The sequence below is a fragment of the Hemicordylus capensis genome, chromosome 5 (genome assembly GCF_027244095.1).
Source record: "Hemicordylus capensis ecotype Gifberg chromosome 5, rHemCap1.1.pri, whole genome shotgun sequence".
NCBI lineage: Eukaryota > Metazoa > Chordata > Lepidosauria > Squamata > Cordylidae > Hemicordylus > Hemicordylus capensis.
In genome coordinates, this window is record NC_069661.1 from 133,241,419 (window position 1) to 133,261,535 (window position 20,117).

The following is a 20,117-nucleotide window of genomic DNA, read 5'->3' on the forward strand; positions in this document are numbered from 1 at the left end:
CATTTAAGCCGCTATGTGCGCAGCCAAGGGGTGAGTCAAGCAGCCCTCGCCTCCTCCCCCTGGCGGTGGTGGCAGCCGGAGCAACCACTGGGGCTGTCCATGTGGCCCAGCGACTCTTGATAAATGCGAGGTGCTCCAGCGTGCCTGCATAGTTGAAATAGATCGTCGCAAGCCTGTGAGATCATGGGCTTGCAACGATCTATTTCAACTGTGCAGGCGTGCCTTGATGTTAGCAAAAGCCACTGGGCCAGACAGGTCCAGCAGCTGCTCCAGCCAGGGGGAAGGCGAGGCCTGCTCTGCTCACCCCCCAGCCGCCACCCCTCAGGCACACACGGCAGCTTAAATTATGCCCAAAAAATGGAGGTGCAGACTGGTGGGCATGGGGTGGCTGCATCAGGCCCCCCCAAAAGCAGGTTTCAGGGTGCTCCAATTACCTAGGTTCACTCCTGCCCTAACCTGCTTAGCAACAGAGTATCTGCTGAGAGAAGTGTGCCCACACAGGACCACTAGCCTCCGCCAAGCAGGTCCCTGTTATACAAGCTAGGTCAGTTTCTTCATCCATGATCCAAGTGATGGATTATTTCGATCTTATTTTGAACTGACCTGGCATTACGAAGGAGCATGGTTAGGTTCAGTGCAAAGTTGGAATTACTCCCTCAGGCCAGAGAGCTGACAGGGCAGCTGGAAGGGAAGACAGTAACTAAATTACCGGAATCCCTTCCCCTGTAACGGCATGCTGGCCTGCCAACAACCCAATCCTCTGTTCCCCTCCACTACTGAGGTAGCCAAGCCAATCTCCATCCTTAACAAGAGGACACACTTCTATGAGCAGCCTGGCACAAACCACTAAAACAAAAAACTTAAAATAAAACTCGAGGACCTTGAGCATAAATTCCCCTCAGACCACAGTCCCACACCAAAGGCCAGCTGGCTTTGGCAGCGGTCTACAGGTGGCCATGCCACTGGCTTGTCTCAGTCTTTTCAAGCCAAACTCTCCAGATCCGACCTCTCACATGGACTCTGGAACCTGGCTGATGAAACCGGCCTCCACAAAGCTGCGGTTCATCAGGGAAATCAGGTCTGTGGCTCATGCTGGCAGAAGGAATTCCAGCAGCTGAGTCTGGTACAACATTTCTTAAGCAAATGTCTTTCATATTTCACTGCAAGCTTTATTTCCTCATTTACTTATTTACAAAAAAAACCTTAATTATTTTTTTTTGACCAACTTGGTCTCAGGTTTGGCATTGGAGTCTCCCAGGCTTGTGGTGCTGGGGGACTTCAATGTCCACTATGGGACCAATTTGTCTGCAGCGGTTCAGGAGTTCATAGTGGCCATGACAACTATGGGCCTATCCCAAAGGGTCTCGGGACTGACACACATTGCAGGTCACACGCTTGATCTGGTCTTTCACTCTGATCAGGGTGGTGTTCCGTGGGTGGGGACTCATGTGATTTCCCCATTGTCATGGACGGACCACCATCTGGTTAAGGTTGGACTCAGAGTCACACCCCACCTTCACAAGGGCGATGGGCCCATTAGAATAGTCCACCCGAGAAGGTTATTGGATCCAATAGGGTTCCAAGAAGCCTTGGAGGAATTTAGTGTTGGCTCTGCCGGTGATCCTGTTGATGCCCTGGTGGAGAACTGGAACAGCAAGCTCACCAGTGCAGTAGACATGATCACACCTAAACGTCCTCTCTGACCTGCTTCTAAATTGGTCCCTTGGTATATAGCACTTACATTTAGCACTTAGCACTTACGGAAGAACTATGGGGGCTGAAGCAGCAAGTTAGACGACTGGAGCGCAAGCGGGGGAAGACTCAACTCGAATCTGACAGATTACAACATAGAGCACATATGAATATCTATGCTCTGGCAATACGGGCAGAAAAGAAGTGATTCTTTTCAGCCCGTATTGCATCCGCAAGTTCACATCCGGCAGAGTTGTCCAGGGTTGTGAGAGGGCTAGTGAGTGCCCCTCCTCCCTTGAATCAGAATTTGGAACCATCTATTACCCACTGTGATGTGTTTAATGATTTCTTTGTGGATAAAATATCTCATATTCAGGCCAACCTGGATTCAAACTCCATAATTACTGGTGTCTGAATCAGAGGTGTCCAGCGACTCCTCTTATGTGATTCGACTGGATCAGTTTCAGTTTGTGACTCGTGAGGATGTGGACAAGCTGCTTGGAGCGATGCGGCCTACCACCTGTTCTCTTGACCCTTGCCCGATGTGGCTAATACTATCTGGCAGGGAGGTTGAGGTAGAAGGCCTGGTAGAGATCATAAATGCTTCTCTGAAGGAGGGCAGGATGCCTCCTTGTCTTAAGGAGGCAATTATTAGACCACTTCTGAAGAAGCCTGCCCTGGATTCCTCAGAGTTGAGCAACAATAGGCCTGTCTCCAACCTTCCATGGCTGGGCAAGGTAATTGAGAGGGTGGTGGCCTCTCAATTTCAGGCAGTCTTAGATGAAACTGATTATCTAGACCCGTTTCAGATTGGCTTTCGGGTGGGATATGGGATGGAGACTGCCTTGGTCAGCGTAATGGATGATCTCCAGTTGGGAATTGACAGAGGAAGTGTGACTCTGTTGGTCCTTTTGGACCTCTCAGCAGCTTTCGATACTAGCGACCATAGGATCCTTCTGGAGTGTCTGAAGGGGGTGGGGTGGGAGGCACTGCTTTGCGGTGGTTCCACTCCTATCTCTCGGGCAGATTCCAGATGGTGTATCTCAGGGAATGTTGTTCTTCAAAAACTGAACTTTGCTATGGTGTCCTTCAGGGCTCCATATTGTCTCCAATGTTGTTTAACATCTACATGAAACCACTGGGAGAGATCATCAGGAGATTTGGTGCAGGGTGTTATCAGTATGCTGATGACACCCAAATCTATTTCTCCATGTTAACGTCATCAGGAGAAGGCATAACCTCCCTAAATGCCTGCCTGCAGGCAGTGATGGGCTGGATGAGAGGTAACAAGCTGAGACTGAATCCAGATAAGATGGAGATACTCATTGTGCGGGGTCGGAACTCGGGAGATGATTTTGATCTGCCTGTTCTGGATGCGGTCACACTCCCCCAGAAGGAACATGTACGCAGTCTGGGGGTGCTTCTGGACACAAAACTCTCCCTGGTGTCCCAGGTTGAGGCAGTGGCCAGAGGTGCCTTTTATCAGCTTCGGCTGATATGCCAGCTGCATCCATTTCTTGAGATAAATGACCTCAGAACAGTAGTACATCTGCTGGTCACCTCCAGTCTTTACTACTGTAATGTACTCTATGTGGGGCTGCCTTTATACATAGTCCAGAAACTGCAGTTAGTCCAGAATGCGGCAGCCAGACTGGTCTCTGGGTCATCTCGGAGAGATCATATCACTCCTATCTTAAAACATCTACACTGGCTGCCAGTAAGTTTCTGGGCAGAGTACAAGGTTTTGGTTATCCTCTATAATAAAGAGCTTGAGTCTGATCCCGTGTCCCTGCCCGTGTCTTTCTTGGCCGTTCTGGGCATGCGCGGAGTGCATGCCCAGAACGTCCGAGAAAGATACGGCCGCAGGGACACGGCGGCCATGTTGGAGAGTGGCAGTCGAGGAATGGGCTACGGGGAGGACAGAGGCAGCAGCGGGGGACTGGGAGAGCAGAGGCGGCTACGAGGGGACCGGGAGAGCAGAGGGGGCAGCGGGGGTCCGGTTTCAGGGGAGAAACGGCCACGGGGAGGCAAAGGGAGAAACAGCGGCAGGTCTGGCCCGCCCGCTGAAAAGGACAGAGGCGGCGGCGGGTCCGGCGGGTTGGCAGGCAGCACCCCGGCCGCGGGGAGAGGAGAGGCGGCGGCGGGTCTGGCCCACCGAAAAAGGAGACAGAGGAAGAAGCCGGGCGGCAGAGAGGTGGGGACACTGAAGTGCAGCTCAAGCCAGGAAAAGAAGGCAGCAGGAACAAAAAATGAGCGAACGGGGGGCGGGAAGAAGCAGAGAGGCAAGGCAGGGAAGCGAAGCGTGCGTTGCGCCTCCTCCTCGGAGCCTGGAGGAAAAGAGTGGGGGGGGGGAATTGGCGGAGCGCTTCCCGCCCAGGACCGCACATCTGCTCTCCTGCGCTGCTCAACTCCCTAGAGCTGGTCACGGAGGTGCTGTACACTGTGAGGCTGGCCATGGTGCTGGGTTCGGAGCCGCTCCCTCTCTGCTCTGGCTGTACTGGATGGGAGGAAGGAAGGGATGGGGTGGGGTGGGGAGGAATCTGCTTCCTTGCCAGCCCCGCCCAGCATGTGAGAAGGAAGGAGGAGAAAACTAGCACCCCCCCCCCACTAGAGCCCGTTATTTAAACGGGCTTAAAAATACTAGTAACCTATAAAGCCCTAAACAGCTTGGGCCCTGGGTATTTAAGGGAACATCTTTTTTGCTATGAACCACACCGCCCATTGAGATCATCTGGAGAGGTTCGTCTGCAGTTGCCACCGGCTCATCTGGTGGCTACTCGGGGACGGGCCTTCTCCATTGCTGCCCCGAGGCTTTAGAACACACTTCCTGCTTAAATAAGAGCCTCTCCATCTCTTACAACTTTTAAAACGGCAGTCAAGACACATTTGTTCACCCAGGCTTTTAATTACAGTAGATATTGTTTTAAATGTTTAGTTTTATCTTTTTAATTTTAATTCTTGAAATGCTTTAATCTTTTATTGGCTGTTTTTATTGTTTGTAAACCGCCCAGAGAACTTGCATTTTGGGTGGTATAGAAATGTCTCAAATAAAATAAAATAAATAAAATAAATTCAGAATCAAATACTAGGAGGCGATCCTCACGATCGTCCAAAAGCGGGCTAAGGGAACCTAGCCCGCTTTTGAGTGGTCATGTGCTGCAATGGGAGCCGTGCGGCTCTCGGCAGCTAGCCCTCAAAAATACCCCTCCCCTAAGAAGAGGTTAACGGAACAAGAGCTCCATTAACCACATCTTTTTTCTTGTGTGTTGCCACAGTGCGCGGTGACACACGAGTAGACCCCCAACCGGGAGGCTACAAGCAGCCTCCCGGGTTCGGGGGTCTCATCAGGATGCCCCCACACTTGCGTGGGGCATCCTGGAACTTCCGGGGGCCATGCAGCCCCCGATCCCTGCAGCCCCCGCCGGCTCCATGAGGGAGCTGGCAGTCATGTGGGTGGCCAATCTGGCCGCCCAGGGCTGCCTTCTGATTATCTGTGGGGAGAGCAAGCTAAGCCCACTCTCTCCGCAAACCCCCTTCCGGCGAGTCTCACTGATCGTGAGACTCGCCTCTATGAGTATTTAATGCTTAACAGAGCCACAGAGAAATGGCAGGTCAGAGTTCTAAGACCTGCAACTTCCGAAGGCTTCCAAAGTTGGATATCACTACTTACACAGACTTCTTTTGTACGTCCTTCTTAATGGTGCTTTTATTCATGGTGCGGGGGTCGGGGGATTAAATTTCCAGGTCACAGGTACTCACAACTGTGATTGGGAAACCCGTGGTTGGCAATGGATGACAGTATTACTTTAGGAACATAGGAAACTGCCATATACTGATTCAAACCATTGGTCTATCTAGCTCAGTATTGTCTTCACAGACTGGCAGTGGCTTCTCCAAGGTTGCAGGCAGGAATCTCTCTCAGCCCTATCTTGGAGAAGCCAGGGAGGGAACTTGAAACCTTCTGTTCTTCCCAGAGCGGCTTCATCCAGAGCTGAATATCTTGCAGTGATCACACATCAAGTCTCCCATTCAGATGCAACCAGGGCAGACCCTACTAGCTACTTTAAATCCTCTACACCTTTTAGATATGAAAGTGTGGTTTCCTTTGCCTTGCTTTATAGTAAAGTTCATTTGTTTACATACATTTTTGATGATTTGACATACATGTTCGAGATGGCAAAAAGGAGAGAGCTACAAAATAAAAATGTGTCCTACAACCAAGATTAAACTAATCTATATAGCTATTTTTAGTTGCATAAAAAGAGAGTAAAATCTACTTATTTATAACTTTGCTTTTGCTTTCTACTCCTAAAACAATGAAGTAGTGCCAGTAATTTGCTACCATGATTGAAGCAAGACCTGTAATTACAGTGTCAAAATATTTACAGTATTATTTTCTGGGAATAATTGCAGGAGTATGACAAATGTATTATCCTCATCAAAATTTTATGTAAACAAATGCATGAGTTATAACTTTCTGATGATGTTTTTGGATTCCATAGCTTCCAATCTGTAAAAATAATACCTCCTCCATGGCCTTTAAATGCTAGCAACACTATGAATATTTGGTATACACAAACTGTCAATTCGGCTAGCAGCAATTCTTGTGGCATTGTGTAATCATTCGGAGCAAGTTATAAAGTATTTGTACTTGGGATATTTTTTATTGGATTGTCCTTAAAACAATCATTAAATTGACTAACATACTGGCATAGTTATGTGGGAATTAGAAGTGATATTTAGAGCTTGTAAAATAAATCAGTTAAGTAGTCTGTAGACAAACAGGCTGAATCAACAAGAAAAGCCATGTACACAATAGGTTACATGCAAACAACTCATGTAGATGTACATTTGGGCCCCATTGAACTTGGCTTGATGGATTTTTTGATGGGGATGTGCATTCTCATTCAAGTCCATTATCTTCTATATATTTAATTCTCCTAGGTGTACCCGTCACTAATCCCATGTGTGGCAGCTCTCACGAGAGTTCTATCTGGATAGCGATGGGAGAAAATAGCAATGCCGGCCAGAGGAAGCAGCAATAGCCTGGCCCAGCCAGTGGGAGGAGGAGGCGGCTGCCAGGACTTGGCAGGCAGGAGGAGTTGGCAGGCCGGCTTTCCGGCCGGCCCACCAGCCAGAAAGAACAGGGGGAGGGGGTGGAGAAGGGGAGGAAGTAGAAGCCAGCCGGCTTGCTGGCCAAAAAGTGTGGGGTGGAGGCAAGAAGCAGGCGGGGCAGGGTGGTGGTGAAATGGGCCAGCCGGCCAGATAGCCAAGCAGGCTGGTGGCGGGGAGGGGAGAAAAAGGCAGAAGTGGTGGATGTGCGAGCCGGAGGTGCAGATACTCTGCACCCGGCCCAGCTAGTTCACTATGTTTGATTAGTTACACACCAATACTACAACTGACATAATCTAAAATGAAGATGTCAGTCCTGTTCAGACATTATGTTGTACAGGCTTACCTCACTATCTGCAGACTTACCCGGTTGGGTAATGGGCACCCAACCTTGGCATATGCTAAATAAATAAATAAATAAATAAACAAACAAACAAATAAATAAATAAATAAGGCCAAAAAGGGTTTAATTTGCATATCCACGAGTTGGGGGTGGCCAGAGATTTCCAGAAATCATTTCTGGATGTCATCATGAACCATTTTATGGCTCATTTGTGTGTTTTTTTAAATATGATTTTTAGCCAAATTTGGGGGAGTTTTGCACTTGCGGGGAGCATCCTTGGACTCCTGACAGCCCACAGAGCACAGTAAGGCCCTTTCTTTGACCAGTTTTTATTTGGTGATTTTTTTTTTTACGGGGAGGGATTGAGTCTGAGAACTTAACCCCCACGTTCCCATAGACTCAATGACTCATTATCTGAAGTTTTGTTACCCGTGGTAATCTGTAGGAATGGAACCCCTGTAGATAATGAGGTATTCCTCATTATCCTGTACTTCCATTCAGATGTCTGTATGCAAATAAACATTTTGATGTGAATGACTATACCTGCTTTCATTTTAAAAGTGCAACTGGATACAGGTCCCTCAAATGCATAGTACAGCTAGGAAGTAAACTGTTGTACCTGTGTTTAAAATAACATGTGAATAACTGTAGCTATGTACAGATCTGTACTTTTATACACTGTACACAGATTGTGCAAATGTTGAACATAATGTGTGAATAGGGCTTTCCCCCCCCCCCACATTGAACTGGGAGATGAAGGTTCAAACAAACTTTTTTTAAAGCAATTCCTTTAAAAAGCAATATAAAATACTTCAAGGTATTTTTAAAGCCATTCTCACCTGCCTCAATCTTATTAACTAGCTGTGCTTAACAGGGCTCAGTCTGTAGAACCAGGGGAAAGAAGTTGTATAAGACTTGAACAGTAGATACTGTGGGTCAGTGTTCCTTCTAGGGTGTGTGTGTGTTCACACATTTTCTGATGTCCGCTCAGTTAATTTTAGAACTTGCTCAGGTTGAATCAGGAAGGCCCCACTCGGAAGGCATGTGCGCACACACTGCCTTGATACTGCCGCCCAGAACAAAACATTCCATACATGCCGTTTGAGCCAATTTTATAGCTCTTTGCTGCTCTCTGACTCTAAGCCTGCCATCACATATAGCGTCGCCAGGTACTGTGCAGCTGCGATCAGCATTCGTTGGCGGATGACAGGCAGTGAGCCCTATCAGCCTCAATCTGACTCTTGGTGACTCTGGGCAGGCACTGCAATTGCTCGCGTGCCTCCCTTTTTACTGTTCCTTTTAACCTTCAATCTGGCTGGTTTTTTCAGTTTTATCACTCAGGTCATATATTTCTGTCCTATCATGTCTTTTAACTCATGCATTTTTAAATTACTTTTACTACTTTTTAGGTGCTTAGGCCCTAAATTTATTATTTTATTCACTAGTAAAATTTAGTAAATTTAGTAAATTTACTATTTTTAGTCTTTTTAGTCTAGTTAATCATTTTTTATCTTTTAACATGGAATCACTCTTATATTTTAACATTGGCTTAGTATTTTTAGTATTCTTAGTCATTTTAGCAACAATATGTACTATTTTATATGCATTTATCTTTTATGTAATCTCACTTTTAACTTGTAATCATCCTTATACTTTATGCTGGTCTGAGACCGTAATAAAGATTGATTGATTGATCATACTATACATAGATGAAAAAAATTAGAGAGAACACTGCAGTGGGTTATGATTTGTTAAGTAAACAGTAAGCAGCAATTGTTTTAAAAAAATTAGACAGGAGCTTGCAGAAGGGCGGATCTGACATTGACTCATAAAAATGTCATGCTCACATTGCATAGAAAATGCAAGGCAAATTACAGTTTAATATAACCAGATATTAAGACCAGTTATTTAAGTCACAGCACTTTGCATGGCATTTCCTTTACTGCTGCTTTATTCATTAATATGTTGTTAAAAATAAACTCCTCCCCACAAGGAAGCCACAGCTGTAAAAGAATCTGCCAAGCAAAGAAGATGTACCACTTCAGTGTTTTTCTTAGGAGTTCCAAACTTTTGGACCATCTGGACTTTCCAACCCACATTACTACACCACAATGAAGAACTTAAAATAGATGTCACTGGATGCAGAAAAAAAACACATACTCATCAAGAGGATTAACTTAAAGATTGGTCTGTATTTCTTCTTCCCAAATGTACACTCTCTTCCTTCTCTGATGAGAAGAAATATTGTTCCCAAATTATGCTGTTTAATATGAATAGAATTATACTGGTGCAGTAGTACCAGTTATAGTGAAGATGAGGAGTTGTTCCAACATTTTACCATTATAAACCCTGAACATTCTATTGGTCCTAATACTGAAACAATCTCTCCAATCTGCCTGAATATTTGCAGACATGGTCTAGGAGGTAACAAGTGACACCACCTTCCAAACCTGGTACACATTTGATGTAAAATGGCTCAGATGTAGCACTTAAAACTTTATCCTTAAACTCTAGGAAACTGTTTGCTGTGGATTTTTCTTTCCTTCTCTTTTTCTTTGATAACATAAAATAATATTTTTAATGTCCATTTAAATGTTTTTAAAACTTCAGGTATATGCTGAAGCAAAATCCTGAGTTATGAAAAAAATAAATCCACTATTTCCTGAATTCTTATTCTCTTCTAGCCTTTGCCATAACAACAGGGTAAAATCAATTATAGGCACAAATCAGCAATTTTGCCCACTAAGGATTCTGAAGCTATAGTTAGGAAGGGCAACTCTTGGCAAGTTCTAGAGAGTGACTTCCTGGTTCTGAACCTTAGCTGCTTGATAAGGAAAACATAGAAGTACTGGCACTTCTTCAGTTAAACGTTCCCTTCCCTCTCCTATTCCTTTTATAGGCTTTTAATTCTTTGCCTCCACTGAGGCAGTGACAGCAAGACATACAAGGGCATGCGAGGTGTGGCAAGCTGCCTTGTGAGGGAATATGAGACGGCAACGAGGTAGCAAATGGATCTATGAAGGAATGTAAGGTGGTGGTGAAGTAGTTGTGGGCCATGCGAGGGCATGCAAAGCGGTGGTGGCAAGGTGGTGAATAGACTTGCGATGGAACATGAGGCAAAGGTGAGGAAGCTGGGAGCCCTGTGAGGTCATACATGGCTGTGGTGGACTGCCTTTGAATATGGAGGTTCTACAGCAGAGGTATACTGCCCATATGAGCAACTAGAATTCTGCCTTTGAACATTAACATTCTAATTAATAATGTTAATAATAATTAACATTATTAGTATACTGTACTGTCTATGAACATGAAGGCTCTATTTAACCAAAATGGGTAAGAGCCACTGTTACACTTCTCTGCCCCATCAGAATTTCCTTTTTTAAAGGCCAGGGAATTCAGTCATCCAAAAACCTTTGTTTTCAGAGAGTTGAGATGCTTTACTTTTTCACTTGTGTTCTAACAAGCATGGAAATTGCAAGTTAAGATGTCCATATGAACTTTTGTGCCACATAAGTTGTATTGATTTTGTACAGTCTTGTATATTATGCTTGCTTTATAAGTGAGGCTCCATGTACCCATGAAGACCATGTACCTTTGTCTTTGAGCTCAAGATTGGGCTGTGAATACATCTAAGCAGAGATACAAGAGGTCCCCAATCCACCCACAATCACTTCCTACATATACACAATGTATTTCTGATGCACCGCTACAGCATAATATATGAGACTGTACAATGTCTTTACAGTTTCTATAGTGTGGATATTAAGGTGGGCATCTTTAATTTGCCATTTCCACACTTTTTAGAGCATGAATGAAAATATAAAGCATCTTAACTTGCATTTGAAATCAGTTTTCTGGATTAATTAATTGTACAGGTGGACCTCAATATTTGCGGGGGTTCCGTTCCCAGCTGCAGCCAAGGATACCGAAACCATGAATAACGAGGCGCTGGGGGCTATGAGATCACAAGCGTTAGGTCCCTGGTTGGCTCCAAAATGGCAAAAAGTTGCCGAAAATTGGCCAAGGGTTTGTGGGGGGGACACAGGGGGAGCTCCTTACCATGCTTTGCTGCTCCCCGCAAGTAGCGCTATGCTCTAGAATGCCCCCAAATCGTCTGAAAATCAGCCCCAAATGACTGTTTTTCTTTTTCTTAATCTGAGTCATTTTTAGGCTCTGAGAAACAAAATGGTAGCTGCAAATGATCTCCGTGGTCATTACCAACCATCCCTGACCCAGAGGTCAGCATGTTTTTTTCCTTCTTCTTCCCCGCGTATGCCAAGGTCAGAAGTTTTTCCTGACCACAGATACGTGAATCCACGGATAACAAGGTTTCTCTGGCGCAAGAATTCTGGCGGAAATACAAAAAAACCTTATCTTCTGAGCATCCAGCTCCCTCAACACATAACTCAAATTAGACCAGATGGATTACAAACTAAGAGACCATAGGATCCTCTCTTGGAACATTAATGGGTTAAACACAAAAGCCAAAAGAAATAGTCTTTCATTTTCTTAAGAAATAAAATTTGGACATTGTGTGTTTACAGGAGACACATATTAGAAAACAAGATAGAAAATTTTTGGTCAACAAGGCTCTAGGACAAGAATTTGTTTCCTCAGATAAGAGAAAAAAAAGAGGGGTAGTATTTTATGTTAAACAACAATTTGAACCTAAATTGATTTTCAAAGATGATGAAGGTAGGCTACTAGCATTGGAAATTTTAATCTCTGGAATTAAAACGGTGATAATTGGAATTTATGCCCCTAATGAAAAGAAAGTTGAATTTTATAACTATTTGGATCAAAAGATGGCTGAGTTATCGAATGTCAATTTGCTTATAATGGGAGACTTTAATGGTGTTGTTTCTACATCTATGGACAGAAAATCTGATAGATCGGAAAGGAATTTACAAGGTAAACTTCCTAAAGCATTCTTTGATTTAGCAGAACACATGGATCTTTATGATTTGTGGAGAATTAAAAATTCAAATGCAAAAGAATATACTTATTTTTCTGAAAGATATCAATCACATTCAAGGATAGATATGGTTTGGACATCTAAAGCTATCACACCATGTATGAAAAGAATGGATATTTTACCCAGGACTTTTTCAGATCATAATCCAATTTGTTTTACATGGAAGAAGAAAGGAACGACTTCATTTCGTTGGAGATTGAATGAATACCTCTTGAAAAAACCAGATGCTGTGGAGAAAGCTAAAAAGAAGTTAAAGGACTATTTTGAATTGAATTTAAATCAAGGAATGGATAATAAAATAATCTGGGATGCAAGCAAAGCGGTGATGAGAGGTTTTTTCATACAGCAAAATGCATATTTTAAAAAGCAAAGAGGATTGAAAAAAGAGACATTATTGATGCAGATCTCCAAAAAGGAAAGAGAATTATTATGGGCCAAAGATAAGAAGATGGTCACTCAAGCTATCAAAATCTTACAACAACAACTTTCTATGTTAGTAGCAAATGAACTTGAATTGAATTTGAAGTATGTTAAGCAAAGGGTATTTGAGCTCACAAATAAACCAGGCAAGTTGTTAGCTTGGAAAATTAGATCTGAGAAGAAGAAAAATTATATATCTAAAATACTTACAGAAAACGGGCTCTCTTATGATAGAAAGGAAATAAGAGCTGAATTTTTTCAAATATTATTCAGAATTATATAAAGGTAAGATAGTCGAAGACAAAAAAAATCGAGCAGTTTCTTAGGACCAAAAATATTCCAAAACTTTCTAAGGAACATATAGAAATTATGAATGCTCCGATAACAATCATGGAAATAATAGAAGCAATAAATCAAAGTAAGTCCAACAAGGCCCCAGGACCTGATGGATTGTCAGCTTTGTATTACAAGTCATTCAAAGATCAAATTTTACAGCCTTTTCAATGGACTATGAATGATATCTTACAAAAAGGGATTATGCCGGATTCGTGGAAGTATGCAAATATTGCAGTAATCCCTAAACCCGATCAAGACCTAACATTAGTTAAAAATTATAGACCAATCTCACTTTTAAATAATGATTACAAATTTTTCTGCAATTTTGGCAAGAAGAATGAAGGTTATATTAAGACATTTTATTCATGAAGATCAAGCTGGCTTCTTGCCAAAGAGACAATTGAGAGATAATGTGAGAATAGTCTTGAATGTATTGGAGTATTATGAAAAACATAATGACAAACAGATGGCGATGATTTTTTTGGATGCAGAGAAAGCCTTTGATAATGTTTTGTGGCAATTTATGTGGAGATTATTAGATGTAATGGGTGTTGGCAACAACTTTATTAGGGCAATTAAGACAATTTATTCAGAGCAATATGCTAAGATTATTGTAAATGGGGAATTATCAGACAATTGTGAAATACAAAAAGGTACTAGACAAGGATGTCCACTTTCCCCATTGCTTTTCATATTGGTCCTAGAAGTGCTTTGTAGAAGTATTAGAGAAGATGATAAAATATATGGCCCCAAAACTGGGAAACAAGACTATAAGTTGAGAGCCTTTGCGGACAATGTTATGTTTTTTTTAGAAAATCCAATGGACAAGATTGGAAGACTCTTGGAAAAAATACAACAATTTGGCCAGCTGGCTGGATTTTATATAAACAAGGCCAAAACTAAGGTTCTGACCAAAAATATGGATCAGAACTCCAAGGATAGATTCTCTGAAATAAGTGAGTTGAAAGTGGAGAAGAAAATCAGATATTTGGAGGTCTGGTTAACAAACAATAATTCTTTGTTGTTTACAAATAATTATGTTAAAATATGGAATACAGTGAAAATTGATTTACAAAGATGGTCTAAAATGAATTTGTCTTTAATGGGAAGAAGTTCAGTGGTGAAAATGAATGTCTTGTCTAAAATGTTATTTCTCTTTCAAACTATTCCTATAATCAATACTTTAACTTGTTTTAAGCAATGGCAGAAGGATATAACTAAGTTTGTTTGGGAAGGGAAAAGACCAAGAATTAATTTTAAGAATTTAACAGATGCAAAGGAAAGAGGTGGTCTTACCTTAAGGTTGTATTTCGATGCTATTTGTTTGACGTGGCTAAAAGAATGGATAACATTAAGAAACCCTAGAATACTTGACTTGGAAGGATTTGATAGAAGGTTTGGATGGCATGCATATCTGTGGTATGAAAAAAGTAAAATACATAAAGATTTTTTGAACCATTATGTGAGAAGGAGTTTAATGAGGGTGTGGTTAAAATAGAAAAAATGGTTGGAACCTAAAACTCCGTTATGGGTATCTCCGATTGAAGCTTTATCACGTAAAGAAGTAAATATGCAATTGCATTGGGGTACCTATAGGGATTTGCTATATTTTCAGGACAAGGACTATAAGTTAAAAAGTTTAACTGAAGTACAAAATTTGGTCAGAGATTGGTTTCAATACCATCAGTTAAATGAGTTATATAAGAAGGATTTTGAAGTTGGATTTGAAGATCAGACTTCAAACTCTGAGAAGGAATTATGTGAAAATGATGAAAAATTAGTTTCTAAAATGTATGAACTTTTACTTCTGGAGGAGACAAGAGAAGAAGACAATGATAAAATGGGCTCAAGATGTGGGGTGTAACATAGAAATGGCAGCCTGGGGAAAATTATGGAAAACTGATTTAAAATTTACTGCATGTTATACTTTAAAAGAAAACTATTATAAAATGATTTATAGATGGTATTTGACACCAAAAAAATTGGCATTAATGTATAAAAATGTTTCAAACAAATGTTGGAAGTGTAGACATTTTGAAGGTACTTTTTTTCATATGTGGTGGACCTGAGGGAGGGCTAAGGCCTATTGGGATATGACATATAATGAGTTAGAGAAAATATTTAAAATGACATTTCCTAAGAAGCCAGAATCCTTCCTGCTGGGAATAACACAAGGTGTAATTTCTATAACTAATTTAACATTTTTTATGTACGCTTCTACGGCGGCTAGAATAATATATGCACAGAAATGGAAGAGTAAAGAACTGCCTTTGAAAGAAGATTGGCTGATAAAAATTTTGGAATATGCGGAGATGGCAAAACTTACAACATTGATGAGAGACCAAAACTTAGAATGTTTCAAAGAAGATTGGAAACCATTTTTGTTGTATTTAAAGAACTATTTTCCTACCATGGACTTTACAGCAGGGTTTGAAATTTAGTAAAAATTGCAGGTTGGGAAGACTAACTGTGTTTGTAAGGTTTTAAATTTATGTTTTGAATTATTATTATAGCAAGGGTAAATTTTATAGCTGATGATTCACGAAGAGATGTGTGCGGGAAGCCCACTTTTGTTTATTTGTTACTATTGTTAAAATCAATAAAAATTGAATTTGGATATACAACAGGCTGCAGAATGTGAGTTTACTCACATTCTGGTTTCACAAAGAACCAAATTCATGTTAATACAGACAAGAATTTGGTCTAAGGATCAGGCAGGGCACCTTTTTAAAACTGGAAGAGAGCTGATCCTTTTTTTTTTTTTAAGGTGAAATCTACGTCCAACTTAGGTATATGTGGGCAAGTAAGCTAGGAAACATATCTGTAGACTATTAACTTTTATGGATGTGCTTGCACGGCTGTAATACAAGTAAACCCCCAATATATTACCTGTCAATGATGATTCCAGATCAGTTTCTGATTTCTGAAGCAACTGGATCAGGTGGACAGATGCATCAATCAAACCCAAATTCCTGTTATGAAAGAACCATGCTACCATTAATATTCTCTTCAAAAAGAAAAGGCAGAAAAATCAAAGACTCCATCACTACATAAAGCCCCCTGCAATCCATTTAATCCACATTATAGTGTACTAAATGGCTTTTGCGGAGCAATTCCTTCACCTTTCCTATTAGAGAAGCAGAGCAGACCACAGAGGATCTCTAGATGCCATTGTTGTTCAGATCCCAGAAGAAAGACAGGTGCTTCCCTTTGAGTGGCCTTCTGCACATTCATACTGATGGGTTTATGCATTCACAGAGTCAAAAACTGAATCTTCTGAACAGAGGCGTATCTAGGGTAAATAGCACCTAGGGCAAGCACTGAAATTGTGCCCCCTTGTCCAAACATCTGACACCCATCTTTCAGATAACTTTACCATATTATCAGCTCAAAAATACAAGTCAAGCTCGTTAATTTTTTAATATTTAAAAAAATATTTAGCAGTGGACGTAGCCAGACCAAAAAATGCTGGAAAACTACAAATTTCAGTATGCTGGGGCTCATGAAATACCCAAATACTATGTGGAGGCATGCTGGTCGCTGACCGAAATAAAGAGATTTGATTTGATTTGATTACTATGTGGAGGTGTACTTGGAAAACTAAACAGAAGCGCCTGTCTAATCATCTACTGTGCATTGCAGCATCACTATTACATAAGTTTTAAAAATAAATGGAGAATTTGACTTTTCCCAGATACTCTGAAAATAATTAAAGGATATGCAGAGTAAACAGTGTCACTGCTTGGACTATATTCTAGTATTTCAGAAAGACAGTGAAAATGAGAGAAAGAGAGCAAGAAACTTCTAGTGGGCCTTAATACTAAGGATTTCACACTGATTCAAAGACAAACTCACCATTAATAGCCATCACATTTAACTCACTTATCACAAGAAGCAAAGTAAGAGCAAATGTATACAATTCTAGCTCATAAGCTTCAGCTCAGTATTCGCAAGCCCTGATTCTCTGTACATAGTTCCAAACTGAATATGTGTACAGTGACATATATTATATTAAATTAAAAATTTTTTTTAACCTGTAGCCCCTTTGGGGGGCTTCCTAAAAGCCATGGGAGTGTCTTCAAAGGTTCCCTCTCCCCCCGCTGGCCTCTAGGGCCTGGCAGGGACCATTTGAGCATGTGTGGTGGCCATTTTTAAAAATATTTTTTAAAAATGGCCACTGAAAACAAAACGGCCACTGCACATGCTCAAATGGCCTCTGCAAGGCCTGGCATGGCTTAGGGCCTCACAGAGGCCATCTGAGCATGTGCAGTGGCCATTTTGTTTTCAGTGGCCATTTTTTTGGAAAAAAATAATTTTTAAAAATGGTGCCCCCCTTCAAGTGGCACCCGGGGCATGTGCCCTGCCTGCCCCACCCTAGATACACCCCTGCTTCTGAAGCTTTAACTCAGAATTTTTGTCATGAAGTCTACCTGTTGGCTATGCACACCTTGCCCGACCTCCTCAGTCTAAATAACCACCACAAGATTAAATAGTTAAAGACAAGTACAGAGGGGAGGAGGGCAGGTCATGTGAATGTACAGATGATCACCTGAAGAACTTCAGTTAAAAGGTAAGCAACCTGCCTTTTTCTTCTTCATAGTCTTTGTGCATATTACCACAAGGAACCGTCTTATTTTGTTTTTGTTTTTCCTATGTAAACCACTTTGAGAACATCTACTGAAAAGCAGTATATATCTATTCATAATTGCAGCTCCCTGTGAGATTTGGACTAGGTTATTTAGGAAAGTGTGATGGGAGAACTGAAGCAGTGTTGCAAACCATGAGTGATGTGGCCACCATGGAGCTATCAGGATGCAACTGGCCCTGGCCCTCCTTAACTTCTGGGAGTAAGGGAAATGGCGAAAAGAGGTAAATCAGGGATTGCCTCTGGAACTGGAGAAAGGCATCCCCTATGAAATGTGGGTCATTTCCTCTACAACTACAGAAGAGTATTGAGAATTTTCTGCTGAAGCGAACATTTCCTTATGAGGGGTATTCCCACTTTGCAAAAATATTCTGTAGAACTCTAAACCCAATTATGGTGAAAGGTGAGATGGCTGAGAGTCGCAAGTACATTCTCTGAGCATGATATGTGGAGAGTCAATGGAGCAAGATCATTCTGGATGCATCATTTCCAGATCCAGAGGATTAGTAATAGGGAAGTTCCAGTACCTCCCTCATCAATTTACATAGAAGGAAACCAATATGTTATTCATACAGATGAGAACTCTTCTGCTTACAAATAGAGATCAAAAGGCCCTTGAAGCTTTCAAAATAGCAAGACATTTAAAGCAATTTATATGAAACCATAGCTCAAAATCATTCCTATGACCTGCTGTGAGACAGCCTTTGCAGTAGACTCCCCAATATGCATTCGATGCATTTGTTGTGGCTGTTATATCTGGAGGACGGGTATCAAACAACCCGCAAAGAGGTTAAACTGGTAAGTCCACCGATAGGCAGCTCCAGTAATGTGCTTCAGTAACCTATAAATTCAAGATTGGTGGTGAATAGGAAGACTGAAGACATCCAGTAATCACCTCTGAAGAATTCTCATTCTGAGCCCTGCTAAGGGCTGTATCGAGGTCACTGCTGCCATTAATCCCAACAATCGTTGTACAATACAGGCTGTGTGGAAGGGCCTCCTCCAAAAGTGAGAGGTTACAACAGCAAGGGTCCTTATGTGATCCAGAGAAAGAAAACCAGCAGTGCTCCAGGAATCAAAAAGTGTCCCTATGAATTCTATGGATCTTTTTGGTACCAAATTTATCCAGGTTCACCTGGAGACGTAGAGCAATAAGGACTTGAAGAGTACAAGGAACATAAGAACAGCCCTGCTTGATCAGGCCCAAGACCTATCTAGTCCAGTATCTTTTTCACACAGTGGCCCACCAGATGCCTCTGGGAAGCCCACAGGCAAGAGATGAAGGCAATGCCCTCTCTTTGCTGTTGCTCCCCTGCAACAAGAGTTGGAAGCCTACCCTGTGAAGAGCAGACACAGATTGAGGAGGTGAGCAAGCTTTTCTAAACAGAACATCTAGCCTTTCCCCCATCAAACTAACTAACAGGAGGAAGGGGGATTTTGAGGGGCTGGTTTCTCTTTAAGGGATAAGTCTCTCTCTCTCTCTCTCTCTCTGTGTGCGTGAGTGTGTGTGTGTGTGTGTGTGTGTGTGTGTGTGTGTGTGTGAGAGAGAGAGAGAGAGAGAGAGAGAGAGAGAGAGAGAGAGAGAGAGAGAGAGAGAGAGTGAGTTTGCCAGGGCTAGCAAACTCCAGTGTTTCTGTTTGTCCCTGTCTGGAGGGGGTGGAGTCAGCTAGGGCTGTGGGAGGCCCCACATTCCTTTGACCCACATCCTGTGTCTAAGTTGGAAGCCTACTCTCTAAAGGTAAAGGCCTGAGAGAATAGTGAACAGAACATAGCCAACGGGGATAGCAAACAGGACATTGGAGTTTTGAAGGAGTTTAGGGAGAAGTGTGCAGGGGAGCCTGGAACAAGCCCCTGTGATCACAAGGAGCTTGGTGGAGAAGAGAATGTAAACACAAATTCCTCCACCATGTTCTTGAGAAAAGCTGTTTGGACAGTTAAATGTGTCAGCTGAACATTACAGCTGAGACCTATCCTTCTAATAAACTATCTCTAAATACTGTAAACAGCCAACAAAACCAGTATGAAGGTAGAAAGTCAGCAGGGGAGGTGGCACTTCCCAGTGTATTGCAGAGTGCCACATGTATGACTATTTGCTCCATGGGCAGAAGAGGCCCTGCTTGGAGAGAACCAGCATGGCTTCTGCAAAGGTAAATCTTGCCTCACAAACCTTTTGGAGTTCTTTGAGAGTGTCAATAAGTGTGTGGATCAAGGTGATCCAGCTGACATAGTATACCTGGACTTCCAAAAAGCTTTCGTCAAAGTTCCTCATCAGACTCCTGAAAAAAATTAGCAGTCATGGGATAAGGGACAAGTACATGTGTGGATTGCTAACTGGTTGAAAGACAGGAAACAGAAGGTAGGGATAAATGGAGAGTTTTCACAATGGAGGAAACTAAGAAGTGGGGTCCCCCAGGGATCTGTACTGGGAATGGTGCTTTTTAATTTATTCATAAATGATCTAGAAGTAGGGGTAAGCAGCGAGGTGGCCAAATTTGCAGATGATACGAAACTCTTTCGGGTAGTGAAATCCAAAATGGATTGTGGGGAGCTCCAAAAGGATCACTCCAAACTGGGTTGAGTGGGCGACAAAGTGG

At 42.2% G+C, this 20,117-nt stretch overlaps 1 protein-coding gene across 4 annotated transcripts in view; it reads right to left on the reverse strand.

Moving 5' to 3' along the window:
- ATXN10 (ataxin 10) overlaps nucleotides 1-20,117 on the reverse strand; it is a 128,707-nt gene that overhangs the window by 68,584 nt on the left and 40,006 nt on the right. For all 4 annotated transcript variants that reach the window (XM_053253429.1, XM_053253430.1, XM_053253432.1 and 1 more), the window contains one exon: nucleotides 15,768-15,850. In XM_053253429.1, coding sequence (XP_053109404.1) covers nucleotides 15,768-15,850 — 83 coding nt within the window. The remainder of the gene's footprint in view (nucleotides 1-15,767; nucleotides 15,851-20,117) is intronic.